Source organism: Gopherus flavomarginatus, chromosome 1, assembly GCF_025201925.1.
Source record: "Gopherus flavomarginatus isolate rGopFla2 chromosome 1, rGopFla2.mat.asm, whole genome shotgun sequence".
Taxonomy (NCBI): Eukaryota; Metazoa; Chordata; order Testudines; family Testudinidae; genus Gopherus; species Gopherus flavomarginatus.
Genome location: NC_066617.1, coordinates 133,840,733 through 133,856,756, shown reverse-complemented (window position 1 = coordinate 133,856,756; position 16,024 = coordinate 133,840,733). Strand labels below are relative to the sequence as shown.

At 40.5% G+C, this 16,024-nt stretch overlaps 1 protein-coding gene across 2 annotated transcripts in view; it reads right to left on the bottom strand.

Moving 5' to 3' along the window:
• The window catches only part of FBLN1 (fibulin 1), a 110,347-nt gene that overhangs the window by 71,231 nt on the left and 23,092 nt on the right, over positions 1 to 16,024 (bottom strand). For both annotated transcript variants that reach the window (XM_050965359.1, XM_050965349.1), the window contains exons 3-5: positions 13,038 to 13,170; positions 4,330 to 4,498; positions 3,650 to 3,709 (exon numbers count right to left, since the gene is read on the bottom strand). In XM_050965359.1, coding sequence (XP_050821316.1) covers positions 3,650 to 3,709; positions 4,330 to 4,498; positions 13,038 to 13,170 — 362 coding nt within the window. The remainder of the gene's footprint in view (positions 1 to 3,649; positions 3,710 to 4,329; positions 4,499 to 13,037; positions 13,171 to 16,024) is intronic.

The following is a 16,024-nucleotide window of genomic DNA, read 5'->3' as shown; positions in this document are numbered from 1 at the left end:
AATAAGCAGTATGACCAATCATTGCTTAACTGGCACAGTATCTGTGGCTACCTCTTATGGGATACAGATGCCCCGGACACTGAAATGGGTACATTTTCAAAACATTGTGTCCTACAGAAACACCTGCATAAACAAACCATTTGTAGCAGTGTGTCTATTATGACATGCTTAAAGCTTTTACTGGAATATCAGTCTATTAACAAACTTTTTTTTAATCCAAAATGTATTACTTTATTCAAAAATGTTTGCAGAAAATAATAAATCTCTGATGTTTTAAGCTTTTAGATACATGAAACACCAGGCAGTAAATCAAAATAAGCAGATTATTATCCGAATCAAATATTCCATCCAAGAGGCACCACACACTTGCCACACAAAAAATCAATGCACAAGTCATTTATCTTTCTTTCATTCTCCTTCCAATTTTCATGTGGATTGTGCAGGTCAAACAGAAATTAGTTACACCATTTCAGATCTAATCATCTCAACCAGAAACAAGGATAGGAACAGAATACACATGTTCTTCAAGCTCAAAAAGTGGAATGCCTGATGCCACTGGGCTCATTATAACTTGTCTGGACACTTTCAAATAAAAGGTCAAGTAGGTTTGGATCTTCTGGAATGAATTTTGGTTCTAGATACAACTGAATAGACTGAAATGCTGTTCAATATCCATGTCAAACGACAAACCATTAAGATTAGAGGCTGGGATTTTCAAAGTGGCCTAAGGAAGTTTGAAAATCCTAATCAGTATTTCTAATATATGATCACATCTTCAGAGGCTGTAAGTCAGCATAGCTCCACTGAAGTCAATAGACCTATGCTGATTTACAGCAGCTGAGGAACTAGCCCATCCTTTAAAAAAAAATCTCCTTTGAAATTTTTGTTAATGAGTTAGAAAAATAAATGTTATGAACAAATAAAGACAGCCCAGGCAAAGAGTAACAGCAGCAGATGTAAAATTCTCTACTTCTTACAGGTAAGAATGTCTATTTCCCTACATGACCACCCAGCAAACAAGGGAGTATAAGCTGTCCCATTCTTCTCCTGTGTGGGCTACCCATATCGCCTGCCAGAGCACCGGAATAAGCACAAGTGACCTGGGTCTGCTACACACCCTCTCAGGCAGGTATGTAGAGATGGACACTGGGCACAGGTGGTACAGAGGAGAACGTTATCTGCATCTCTTAAGGTGCAGGTACAGATTATTTCATCCCTGCTCTACCAGGAAAGGGAAACTGGTCTGCTCCTGCAGTACAATATTGTGTTCCTTAATACATAAATTAGAAGTAAGTAGCAGTTTTAGCTCAAAGTGGTTGGTCTAAGGTTTTTGTCTACTTTTAAAAGAGAGCTATTTTTTCTCAGCCCAGCAGACAAATAGCAAGAGGTAAAAAGCTCTTTTTGCCATGACTAAATTGTAGCCTATATTTGAAATAAAATGTTTCACAACTTAACTGACATTTCTGAGACTACTACTGAGGGCAGCTATCTTATTGGAGAAAGTGACAATAAGGGAGGGCTAAATTTTGCCTTTAGCCATGTGGGACTAACTCTCAATGAGCTCACTGGGAGCTCTACAAAAATACATATAAGATCTGCAAAATATGCACTTCCATCAAACTCAGAGGGCATGTACAAAATTTAATATGTAAGACATTAAACTCCACAACTTTTAGAGATGACCCAACATCCACACAGTCAACAAACTCTGCCTCACCTCTCCCTCCCAGTTCCTTGGCAAATATGAAAAGAAATGTGGTGAGATTATGAGCCTCAAAAGAGGACTTCCAGAATAAGGGCCAATCAAGTACTTGCCTAAAGGTTCTTGGCAGTAGCACTTTACCCTTCTATAGGGAGGTGTCAACAATCTTCACCAAAACAGACCCACTATCTTCCCAGCTGTGTTCATTAGAGACCATAAGCCAACTCACATGTTGAGTGAAGCTCCCCAAGGCTTTCCAAATTTGCTCATGCAAGTAGTACTGAAGGACAGAATATGGCCCAGTGTAAAAATTTGATCTTATAAGGGGCTGAAGCTTTTCCTGCAAAGCCCTGAGCATCCTCAACTGCCCCTGAAGTTAAAAGGAGTTGACGTGCCTGTGACAGTTGGTACCTCAACACAGCATCCTAGAATCCCTACATTCACCACTTGTGGTGTTTAGATATTGCTTGTGATTATTAGAACTGGGAGCACTGGCTGTTGGGAGTCTGAAAGGACAGGAAACAGGAAGGAGAGGGAAGGAGTTGAGGCGGCAGAGTGAGAGTTACAGAGGGTGCAGCAGCAGCTTGGTAAAGAGGTACCTTGCCTGGTTGATACAACACCACTGTCATATGATTCTGATATGTTTTGTACAATGCATGCCTTGCGTGATATCACTGAAAAAGGCTTGATCTGCTGAACCTTAATATCTTCTTGGATTGTGTGTACTACCATTGTATATGAAGTACTGCTATAAGTGTTACTGAAATACATTGTGAGGTTGGGAAATGCCCACAGCCAGCCTCTCAGTTGCAACAAAGGAAGACTCAGACAGCATTAATGACCCATCAAGTAGAATCAACGAACCCTTCTCAGAGAAGGGCACGTACACCATGGGGGCAGACTAACCCATATCACAGCAAGGATCTTTCTAGCAGCTGGAAGAAAGTATAAAAGAGTGGCAGTGACATTATCACTTGGCCTCTCTTCCCTGCCATCTCAACACCTGGAAGAACATCTGGAAGACAGAGACTTTGAACTGGAGAAGATTGGTTCCAGGCTGGAAAGGGAATCCAGCCTTTGTATTGAGAAATGGTAAGCTGCTTGTACCATCTATTAAAGTGAGAGACTGTTTGATTCAAATCCTGCTTAATCTGTTTAAGCTAGAATTTAGACTGAGAATTTATTTTTATTTTTTAGGTAACACTGATTTCCATGCCTGCTACTTATAATCACTTAAAATCTTTCTGGTGTTAATAAATCTGTTTCATATTTTATCTAAAACAGTGTGTCTTTGGTTGAAGTGCGCAGGGAATCTCAGCTCAAATTACAAAGGCTAGCATATGTCCATTCCACATTAAGATGGCACAGTACTAGCACACAAGACTGGGGAGCTGGGGTGGGGGGATTGGCTGAAGCCTCTCAATTGATGGTTCATGAATGGCTGGGAGATCTTTCATGTAACTGAACTGGGAGTGTCCCTGCTTGTGGATGGCTCTGTAAGTGCAGTGCCTGTCAGAAGCTTGGAGCTTGACATTGGCATCACAGTGTGAGAGACAGCCCAGGCTGGTGGCTTTGGATTGTTCAGCAGTCCTACAGTCCAGGTTGTGCCCAAGGGACCCCATCACAATGCCTTAAAAAAAGTCTTACATTTATTGGTCCCTAAGAGACTACAAATGAGTTCTCATCTTACTCGGACATCAGCTTAATAAATCCAAAAGAATCTCGTATTTTGCAAGATTTTCTTTCCAATAATCAAACTAGCAGGAAGGGAGGGTAGAAACAGCCATTTCAAAAAGGATCCCCATGCCATTTGTATTTGCGAATTGCTGGGCTAAGCAAAATGGTTTGAGTAAACATTGCATTTAAGTTTTGCCTAGTTTTTCATGCTTACTGAAATGATCACACGCACAAAAAAAGTCACTACCTAGGAACAGTCAGTTAACTCACCTCTGCAGCGGTCATGAAGGTAAGGATCCTCTTGGTCTACTTCCTCGTCGGAAATTTTAACTAATAAGAAGGTTAATAAACATTAGAAGGGAAAGCAGTTTTCTGCTCACAATAAAATGCTATCTACCTGGGAAAAGATTAGAAGTAAGTATTTGTGGATACTTATACCACAGGATAATACTGAAGAATTATTTATTCATTTTATAAACACAGAATAGCTTTTATTTGACATTTGATTCAAACACATGTGCACACAGAGTACACTTGCCAAATGAATGATAGATCATAAAATATAATTGCTGATTACATATGAACCAAGATTTTCAAATATGAGTTCCTAACATTAGGCTTCTACGTAAAAGTTTGACCTGATTTTCATCAAATGTGCTGAGCACCCTCAGCTTCCATTGACTTTGTTTGCAGCTGAGAATGCTTAGCAGTTATGATGGAAGTTGGCTAATCTTATTTATTCCCTTAGATTTTATTCTAAAAAGCAACTTCACATTGAAAGGTGCCCAGCCAACCCTCTGGCTGCTCTCAGCATGCATTTTTAAACAGCACAAGAAGAGTTGCAACATAAATCATCCAAAAATACAAGCACATCTCCTACCCTGCATCCTACTATGACTTGAAGTTGTGCTCTGCTGTCTCAGCTTAATTTTAGTGCTGGTATAATATACCTTGGTCTTTTTTAGGAACATCGCTAATTGACCCTTCGGTGCCTTCCTGACCCTTGACACAGCAAGCTCTGAACACTTGCCCACACTGGTATCCTATCAGTTGGCTCTGCTCACAGCTCTGTCCTTGAACTTGGGCTGTCTTTCCCAGCAAGCAACAGTAACAGCATTTCTGTCAAAACAAACACACATAAAAAAACAGATAGTAAGAGAAATCCTAGCCCTAAAGAAATCAATGAGTTTTGCCACTGACTTAAATGGGGCCAGAATTTCACACAGTGTGTTTATAGAAAATGGTCAGCCAAAGCTTTCAGGCGTCAGTGTTCAAAAGCCCCGCTGTACTTACTTAGTTAGATCTCAGAACATTTGTATGGGTCTGGATCAGGCCCTCGAAGTGAAGATGTAACCCAAACCCAGGCCCTGGAATCAATCCCCACTGTCCTTGATGGTGTGGAATTGGAAGGCAAGAATGGTTCATGTACAATGGTTGTGATGGGTTCTCCTCCCTCAAATGAGCAGCTCCAGATCTCCAGTTCTGAACACTAACAAACTGTGGGACTCCTCAAAACCCTGAATGACTTGAGCTCCACTTCTAATTTAAAACAGATTTTATTTGTCACAGTGAGGATGAGCGGCATTGCTCAGTTTATAAATAAACTGCACACCAGCCTGCCCTCCCAACCTCCCCCCAAATCCTCACTTAAAAAAGAAGCACCTGGTCTTAAAATTAACAGACCATAAAGACATGAAAGAAGACACAATTCTGTATAAACCAATCATGATTTAAAAGGTTCTAAAAAGAAAAAAAATCCCTGTATTGGAGCCTAACATTTTTAACTTTAATATTAATTATTTGTATTATGGTATCACCCAGATGCCTCAGCTGAGATTGGGGCCCCATTAGGATAGGCACTATACAAGTACATGCTTCCTATCTCAAAGCGTTTACAGTCTAAACAAACAAGAGACAAAGAGTGAGGGGGAAACAGAGGCACAGAGAGGCAAAGCGATGCAGCGGGTCAGTGGCAGAACCTAGAACAGGGGTAGGCAACCTATGGCACGCGTGCCGAAGGCGGCACACAAGCTGATTTTCAGTGACACTCACACTGCCTGGGTCCTGGCCACCGGTCCGGGGGACTCTGCATTTTAATTTAATTTTAAATAAAGCTTCTTAAACATTTTTAAAATCTTATTTACTTTACATACAACAATAGTTTAGTTATATATTATAGACTTATAGAAAGAGGCCTTCTAAAAACGTTAAAATGTATTACTGGCACGCAAAACCTTAAATTAGAGTAAATACATGAAGACTCGGCACAGCACTTCTGAAAGGTTGCCGATCCCTGACTTAGAACAAAGTCTCCTAAGTCTCATCCAGTGTCCTAAATGCTGGTCCACACGTCTCTATAGTAATTATTTAAGAATGTCACCTCTTAAGAACCCAATACTGAAATGAGATCTGTTAGTGCCCAGTCCTTCTAGGCATGAGGATCTGCATTGGAAGAACAGGGGCTTCAGAATCCACTGCAGGACAGAACAAAGGCTGGTTTTGAATAAATGGCTGTGTTGATTCTGAGTTGAAAAAAACATTGCCAAATTGCTCCCTTTTCTCCCCTGCTGCTAGAAAGCTAGGGTGAAATTTGGTTCACTGCAACCTGCATCTGCCAACTACTGCTGTCAAGTAAAAGGCAGATTAACATTTTTTTTTTAGAAATTACTTTTATAATTGTTTTTCAGCTCAAAAGGAAACAGCTTGCAGCATTAAAAAAATTAAAAACACAGCTGGAACATAAAATAACTACTCATTATGGAAGTTAATGACCTAAATCCCTTGTGCAGTTTCAAGAATCCATTTCCAACAAAACAACTAAGAACAGAACATTTCTCCCATCACCTGTGAGATATGTGCCTGCTTGCCTTCTCTACTTACCCATATAAATAATTGTACATATGTTTTCTCTTCTGTTCTGTAATGAAGAATTCCTTTAAAGCCTGGAGCAGCACAAGGATAAAATAAAGAGATCAACTTTTCCTTTTCTCCCTCACACTCTTTACCTTTAGAAAAGCAAGCTACTCATAAGCATCCTAACTTGTGTCTCATCTTTTTATGGCAAATGCCCTGGCCTCATTCTCAACACATCTCACATATTTCCATCTTTTTTTCTGGATAACTTTAGACATAAGGAGTTATTAAAGTTTCTGATGAGTCTCAGCATTTGTTACAGATTCAATCCATTTAATACCTTGTATCATAGATGCCAACTCCATGGATGCTCCAATACCAGAGCACGCACGGAAAAAAAAATAGTGGATGCCCAGCACCCACCGGCAGGCCCCTCCCCCTACCATTTCCTGCCCACGGAAGATCAGCTGTTCAGTGGCAGGCAGGAGGCATTGGGGAGGAGGGGAGGAAGGAGTGGGGGCAGGAAGAGGCAGAGCAAGGGTGGGACTGGGTGATGCATCAGTGGGACATGGTGGCAAGTACCCCAGATGCTGGGGACTGGAAGGGGCAGGATGGGGGCAGGAGTGGAAGGGGTGGGACCAGCCCCTTCCAGCTGCTGGAAGGCTGCTCTGCAGCGTGGTGGGCTGGCAGCAGGGGGCAGGTTGGCAGGGGGGACACATGTGACCTTCCCTTTAGATTATCACCCCCCGAGTATGGGGAGGCTCCAGTTGTCTATGGTGGGGTGCCCTCAGGGGAGGGGACAGAACAGAGTAGGAAGAGGTGGAGGTAGGGCCTTGGGGGAAGGAGTGGAGTGGGAGTGGGGCCAGGGACAAAGAAGGGGTGGAGAACCCCCCAGGAAATCAGAAAGTCGGCGCCTGTGCCTTGTATTTCCCTGAAGTATTTACTTTTGAAGGCATTTAGACCTCTGTGTATATATTTGGTGGATTTCCAGCCTTCACATCCACATGTTACAGTGCAAATTATATTTAAGTTGAAGATTCCTAGTTTAGTCTTTAAAATGTAGATTTTTTTTGACCAAATTTCTTGTTTAAGTTGGTGATTGCAGCTGCCACCATGCCAAGTCACGACATATTTCCTTATGGATATTCTTATTGACTTTCACATCACTGCCACGTTATGTGAATTGGCTCACTGCTTGCATTCCTTTGCATTCAGAAGTAATTTTTGTGTTGGGAATTGCTGGAGTTCTCATTAGATTTGTTTCATAATTGATTAATCCCACCTTTCTTACAATGCTGGACAATCTTTCAGGTTTTGTTTGCGCTGTCCCTTAGAAGAGCAATATTATCAGCAAAATCTAAATCGTCTAGTATACTGTTGCTGAACCTTACATGATGCCTGTGTTATATCCATCTACACTTTTTCTCATAATGAAGTCAATGGCAATCCAAACAGGAGAGGGAAGAGAATGCATCCTTGTTTGAAGCCAGTGTTTATGTTAAACACAGACATGAGCAAATGGTTTAACTGTGCATTCTTCAAATCTATGAATTGCTTTTGTCCCATTTGATGCATGCTTCAAAGAGTATCCTTAGGATGAAAATCTGGTTGACTCCTGATCTTTCAAATCAAAATCTAGATTGCCTTCCATTAGTTTTGCCTGATCTGCTTCCTTTATTCTGCTTAAGATGATACTGCAGAAGACTATCACTGAAAGACGGGTAACATTACCAGTTATTGCAGTTGCTTCAAATCAATCATAGAAATCTCAGACTGAAAGGCCTCAATTTAGTCCATCCCTGCATGATGAAGCACGATTAGGTTCAGCTTGACCATCTAGGTCACCTTTCTTTGGAATTTTGACTTTAATGCCATTTTCCCACTGTTCCAGAGGCTATTCCTGGTCCCATGCTTTGCTGAAAAGTTTGGTGATTTTATTAATAGTCTCATCGCAAGCCTTCAAAATTTACCCCATGACTTTGTCTTCACTTGCAAGGTTTCCTATGTTTCAACTTTTTAATGCATCTTTCACTTTGGTTTTAATGTTAGATGTTACAATGTTTATTTCTGGGTGTTTAAAGTCTTTGTCAAAAAGTCAATAGTTTCTTGTGGCACGGTTCTGTTTAGCACTCCTTAAAAGTATTCTGCCTATCACTTTCTTAGGTCTTTCCTTGTTTACCTTAACAGGCCCCCAATTGGTCTAAACTTGCTAGTTAGAACCTTGCTGAATTGATAGAAGTGTTTTACTATTATCTCTTATCAACCACTTCAACTTCTTTGGTGATGTTATCCATGTATTTCCTCTTGCCCCTTCTTGTGCTGCATTTTACAGCATTATCCTTTGTTTTATACAGAGTTTTTGCTGCTTCTTTTTCAGGAAGAGTTGATGATAGCTTTGGCTTGTTTCATTCCCTTAGAAGAGCAATTTACACATAAGTATTTTATGTATATAATTTGATCATATTACAGTAGAATCCCTATTTTACTAACTAATTTTGGATTAAGGAGTTCATAAAATTGAACATCTCAATATTCCATTATGAGGTGCTGTTCATAAGTTAAAGTATGGTGCACTGCTTCACTTTCTTCTTGTCCTTCAAACCATTGCAAACCAATTTCAAATGCACTCAAGGCATCAGAATGTGAAGTTATGACAATTTGTTCTTCATCAATATCATTTTTGTAGTGTGATTCCCTTCCATCCCTCCATCTCATATATTTCATGTATATAACCGCTAGTCGTTCCTAAAATTAGTATTCATAAAAAACAAGGTTCTCATGTATTTTGTTTGACCCGCAGGAGATGACTGTACTATGGAGAACTGAAAAAGTCATTAAAAAAAGAAAGGAAGACATTTCCAGCAGCTACTACAACAGGATCTCTAGCTGAGACTGGAAGATAGCTTGCCATTCCAGCTTTAAGTTACTTCAGGATCACTGTTCATTCTATGGGAAAAACGCTTTAAGATTTAAATGTTGAGACCTGAATTTCAGATATGAACATATTTCCAAACAAAGATGGTTGGCTGGGAATAACTTCATTAATTATCATTATTCATTATTATGCAGAATGACTCTTTAGCCATATTGCCACTACCATCATGACACCAGAGCACTAACAGAATTATCCAACATAAAGAACAGAAGTATCCAAGATTAACAATAAATGCAGTACTTCTAGGTCAAATATCATTGTGTCAATTCTTGCTTATTGTGTTTGGTTGGTTTACAATTTTTTTAAATTAACTTAGTGCTGATGGAAGATGCTGGATTGAGGCTGAGATCTTCCACTCAATTAAAGAAGAAGTATAGGTGAAAATAAAAGATGGTCTTGTAGTTACAGCACAAGACTGGGAGCCTGGAGACCTGGTTCTGCTCCTGGCTCTGCCACATACCTCACTTATGACTTTGAGCTAGTCATTTATCCTCTCCATGTCTCAGTCCATCCATCTATCCATAGAATGGAGATAACTCACACAGGCTAGTGAGGCTAATTTAATTAGTGTTCATAAATCACGCCAGGGTCCTCAAATTCATGGCACTAAATAAGTATCATCATCATCATCATCAGAAGATGATGATGATGATGATAAGTGACAGTGCAAACTTTCCCATACTCTTTTGTCCAAGCGCTTCCAACCTACTTTGAAGTAAACTTGAATATTTATTAGTTTGAAAGTGTAGTTCAGACTCCCTGTCAGTTCAGTTCTTGACCTCTTTGAAGACACTGCCTACAAGGGTCCCAACTGTGCCAGAGATTTGTTGTAATGTGGACAATTCCTAGGAACTGGGTTGAGACTACCTCTTCATTTAATGTAAAGTGCCAAAAAACTATCCAATTGTAATACTCCCCGTCATTGCCTCCAGGTCACTGTTAAGCTTGTGATCCAGCTACCAACCTGGATCATATGTGCACCTATGGCCTAGAGGTTAAAGGATCTATTATTTCACCTGTAGTCTCATGAACAATCAAGTTGTCACACACCTTAATTTCTCATGGAAAGGAGTAAATATAGGAAGACACACATAAATACCATATACTTGCTTCAAAAATAGAGACGTATGCAGTAACAGCCTGGTAGTCAGAGGTGATGAGCATCCGAAGCCTCCCACTGACTTCAGTGGGAAGTCACATATGCTCGGCACCTTTGAAAATCAGGTCATACACATACCTATGTTTTCAATTCAGCCCACAGCTACAAGTTTGTAGTTTTAAAATATTTCTTAGTATGACTAGGAATCACCTGATAGTGCTTAGTCATTAAAACCTCTGAATGAACTAAACATTACAATACCTCCATGTTATTTATATCATTAGTTAAATATAAAGAGTTGAACAGCAAACGCTGCATTAACTATGCTTTTGTAGGTTCCTCCACAAGAGGTCTCATCTGCTGGAGTACACACTTCTGTCAGCAGTCGAAAAATAGATTGGACAAAATAAGAATCCAGTGGAAATTTTCACAACTTCTGAAGATGTGAACAGTGATACAAATTATATCCAGCAGTTCAGAATAAAAACATATATTCAATAATATAGACAAATAAAAGCTTCTTTAGAAAATGGAAGAATAAGGGCTAAATATTGCTCTTTGGGAAGAGAGAAAGTGCTATGATTTGGGCAGATCTCTGAGCATTTTAAGGACTCTCAAAATTTCTACCAGGTTCTGCCCTTTAATTTGTGGATCTAACTTGCTGATCTGTACTTCTGAGTCTCCTACGCCAGCCAATGATCAATCAACACGTTTGGAGTTAGACTTATCTTTGGAGACTGATTTTTCTGCTTGGCTTTAAATAGACTTTTATTTTTGTACCCATCATTTTCTGAGTAACAAAGTGTGCTTAACTGTGCCCACAATTATCAACAACTGCAATCCATGGAGGCAAAAACACAGACCAGTGTTTTCAAAATATGCCTCTTCATCTTCTTTCTAGTTGCATGTTCTGGACTCAAATTAAAGAATAGTCACCTTGGCGATTCTCTTACTGGAAAGATCATAAATTTAGCCAACTAATTAGATTCCTAATTAAGCCTGACTATTTTCTTGGAGAAAAAATAAAAAGACATTCAGTACAAAAGGTTTCACATGCTAAAGTCAAGTTTAAACAGGACCAAGCTCAGGAGCACTGAGATAGAAGCTCAGTAAGATGCATAATACTAACGTTCCTTTGTCATAATACCATAGTACACATCAGGCATACTGTCTGGCTCAACATTCTCTGACTCAAAATGTTTTTAATATAAGAAAGTTAAGAACAGTTTAGGTACATAAGATTGTGAACCTCTCACATGCAGCCGTAATGTATTACACATTGATCTCTATGGGACAGTTTGCAGAGTGAGGTACTACTAAACACACATGAGGGTGGCAGAATCAGGCTTGTAATAATTAGTATCATTCTCTCATGCTGATAAACTCACACATGTGAAATATTGATTTGGTGGTGAGGAACTGTTACTTTAATTGTGTCTTTTTTCACTTGCTTGCAGTGTTGTAGCTGCATTGGTCCCAAGATATTAGAAAGAAAAGGTGGGTTAGATAATATAGAAGTATTACACCTCTACCTCAATATAACACTGTCCTTGGGAGATAAAAAATCAGGGGGTAGGAGGGCTCAGCAGAGGGTAGTAGGCACTTATGCTGCTGTCATCAGGGGTGAGGGTGGAGGGTGTCGCTGCACCCGCATGCCATACATGCGCTCACGCCCAGGCCCAGTCCCAGTCCCAGGCCCAGTCCAGGAGGTTTATTCTTTTAGAACAAGATTTAAACAGACAAACAAACAAACAAACAGAACACAGTCTTAAATCAATACTTGGGCCCCAGGTTTAAGGGCCACCCCTCCCAGGGTCTCTGATTCTACAGCTCCTGGCAACTTCCAAGCCTCTGCTTGCTCTGCTCCCACCTTGGAGCAGCAGCCACAGGCTTCCCTGAGTCCCTGGCCCCCCTTGCTCCGGGGACTCAGTTAGGTCCACTTCATGTGGCCTTTGCTGCCCAGGGCTCAGGCCTTCCTCCTCCCTAGCTGCCTACTAGCTGCCCTTTATAGGCCCAGGACTAACCCAGCCCTCTTAAATTAGCTGGATTGGGCTCACTAGCTTTTAGTCCAGGGGAGATGGGTTCAGTCTATCCACAGGGACCAGCTACCCTGTGACAGCTGCCTAATGAATTTTTAAACTATACTTAAATGTATGTACATAGGCTTTGCTACCACAGACTTGGAAGACAAAACAATCTGTAGATCCGCCCTTATTTGCAGAAGCCATCAACAGCGCCATAAACACTTCAGTGTAACAAAATACTGACAACCCATGAGGTGCTGTTACCGCCTGCAGTAAGACTTGCATCCCTCTGGCCCGATTCCACCTCCCTCAGCCCCTAGATCTCACTTGTTCCCACAGCCAAAGAGAAAACAACAGAGGGGTGGGCAGCTCAGAGGGGCAGCAGAGGCCATGGGGTTGAGGGCATGAGAAAAAGTGGTGACTGGACCCAGGGCAAGTCCATGCTGTGAAGCAAGCCAGAGCAGGCAGATAGGGTCACCTCACATTGCTGAAAACCCTCTGTAGAAAACACTTGTAGTAATTATAGGAGAGGGTTCATTTTGAAGAAAGAAGTGAACTAGATTGTAAACAGAGTAGTGGCAACTGGTCAATCCAAGGTGTCCAAGATGAGCATTTTCATCCTGGGTACAGAATGATGACGACACTTACTTGTCCTCAAAATCCTGGAAATGCTTCAGTTTAAGAATAAATCAAACTCATGTTAGCTATAATAAACAACAACAGTTTATAGTAGTTCTAAAGTCTCACCTTAGTGAATTTGGCTTCATAAGTGGAAATATCATCATGTGAATTACATTCTTCATGTTCATTGGCAATGTTAATGCCAATGGAACAATAGTGTTCCTCCAGCTTATTACTGCAGCACTGCTCCTGGACTATGCTGTCAATTGAAATGAAGTGTGACCAAAAGGAAAAAGAAAAAAAAAATATGCTTAGAACAAAAGTATATAAATCAGTAACTGCTGCTAATAATGTACGAATTAGTATTTGTACTGAGTTTCAGTGGGAAAATGTTTACTTGGAACAAACATCTTAGTTTTTTTTAAAAGACTCTTTAGGTACAATCAGAACCAGAACAAATGTCTATCAGATACTGACTAAGTGTGTCCGTCAGTGGACTATCACATAATGGTGGCCTGCAAAGCTTTTTAAGTTTGTTCATTTTTTCAGCTCTCAGACTCATGGTCCATAAATGCTTTATTTATATGTGTCACAACCCTGTTTATATAATTTTGTAAATCAAAATAGTTCCTTCAACTCCGTCCCATGGATAAAACTGAATAAGGACAAACTTCTTCCTCTCCTGACATCACCGATATTTGCATGCCAAGCACAACCCAAACAACTCCCTCCCCTTTACACATTGCTACATCATTTTAGAGAATGCTGTTCCCTTGTTTAAGTTAAAGGAGTTACATTGCTGCATCCTAGTATAGAGTGGGGAAGAGGGGAAATTTCACAGACTAGGAACAGATCAGCTGACATCAATTAATTAATATATTCATGAGTTGATTGTGATGTTACTATCTCACAGAAGACAAAGTTACATAAGATGCTGAAGACAAAAGAGAGCATCCAAAGGGCAAAGGGCAAATTTAGACTGTAAAACTTTTCTTTATTTATATGTAATAGGGGAACTTAAAAACTCATTCTCTTACATAGGTGCCAACAACGGAAACAAATTAATGGGTGGCAGCCAGCTTCCCCCTCCCACCCTCCACAAGCACCTCCTGTCCACTGGCGGCCCTGCTGATCAACTCCTCCCCTTCCCTCCTAGCACCTCCCGCCCATGGCAATCAGCTATTCTACGCCATGCAGGAGGTGCTGGGGTGGGAGGTGAGAGAGGAGCAGGGACAGGGCACGCTCAGGGGAGGGGGAAGAACTGGACGGGAAGAGACGGTGGAGGTGAAGCGGGGGCAGGAAGAGGCAGGGCCTAGGGTGGAGCGAGAGATTGAGCACCCCCACAGGCCAGAGAAAGCCAGCACCTGTGTACTGTTACATACATATAAGGGAGTATAAGAAAAAAAGTCAGAAAAGCACTGCAGGTCACCTTTAAAAGATATTTATTTATAAATATATATTTTGCATCCATCAACAAGTCACCTGAGTCCCTTACATCTACTAATCTTAGACTACAAACAGATTTACCCTCATTGTTAACAGTAAAAAGCACTATTTTTTAAAAATAACTTATTACTAGAATAGGTAGTAAAATGTTTGCAGGCATAATCTAGAAGCATCTACAATTCTGAAAAGGAATGCAGCAACAACATCCCCCAAAGAAACTTTAAAAAAATAAAAAATAAAAACAAAACAAAAAACACCTGTGTCTACACTGTTTGAAATTGTGATGATGGGGCTAGTTCATCCATCATATTTTCTGAAGAAGGGTGTTAGCTCCTTGGGCAAATAGCATATGTGTGATCATCTCAATTTAGTACAGCTCTGGGCATACTGATGATACTCAAAGCTGCTGGGCTAAATTCATAAAGAATACATTTTATTTGTTTATTTTGCTATATAAAAGGTCTCATCTTGCAATGCTCACTTAGACAAAACACCCACCAGATTTCAAAGTATTAGTATACAAATTGGCCAATGTAAATTAATCAGTATTAGTTATTCTCCTGTTTAAAATATTTCTCTCATCCATTCATCAAGATGTAACAGTCAGCCAATCAGTGACCAGAAACAATACCATGCCACTTAGGTGACTATAAACTGATGGGCTCACTCACCAGTCCAGGAAAGCGTAAGTACCATACTCAAATTAGTTTCAGGCCCTTGTCTCAGGGCCCAGTTTATTGGCTACAGTCTCCAGATGCTTTTTCTCTTGCTCTTTTTTTTAATCTCCTGCTGAGCTGTGTGACAGGCCCTTAACTCTTTTCCGGCCATTTCATCCTGCCACAGCGACCAACCACAAAATAGGCCTCATTCAAAGCCCACTGTAGCCAATGGAGTCTTTTCATTGATTTCAATGGGCTTTTGATCAAGCCCAGTAGGAATAGTGAACAGTGAAATTCAATCATTCAGAGTCTGAAAATTGTTTGTCCAAACTATTTGGTGAGTATTTATGAATGACAGCTGCAGAGAAGGATAATCAGGATCAGTTCAAAAACAAATCATTATAAAGAAGTGGCTAAATTCATAACTGGAGCTAGGGGAGACTGGTAATTCCTTTTCATGGAGCATTTGACTTTGTTCCAACATGAGACAAACTCTCAAATTTCAAAATTATCTGGGAAAGGAGACTATCATTTTCTGCCAAACTCTACTGGGAGGCCCAGCTCTGAGGCAGTCTACTTGGCAGCCTGTCCCGCAGCCCGTGACCCTGAAAGCTCAGGGAGCCTGGGTTCTGGGAAGCCAAGTACTTGGAAGTTAGAAGCCAGGGCCCCCAGGACTTCCAAACTCCTGGCTGTCTATCAACCTGACAGGTGGGTGAATTTCTAGTGGAATTTTGTCTAAATTGAATAATCTTCACAAAGTATTTCACAAACTGGCAAATTCTGACAAAAAAAATGTCAATTTTTTCCCCCCAAACAGTACTATTCATAACAAGCAGTTCAACTAACTTTAAATGTAACTAGTAGTTAAAATTCAACAGAATGGAAAAAGTTGAATAAAAATACTATTTGTTAATTATGAGGCAAATTCTAATCCCAAAGCCCAACCAAAGCAGCTGGGCTCAGTGCTGTACAGAAGACAAGCACCTCCCCCAGGCTGTAAAATAGCTA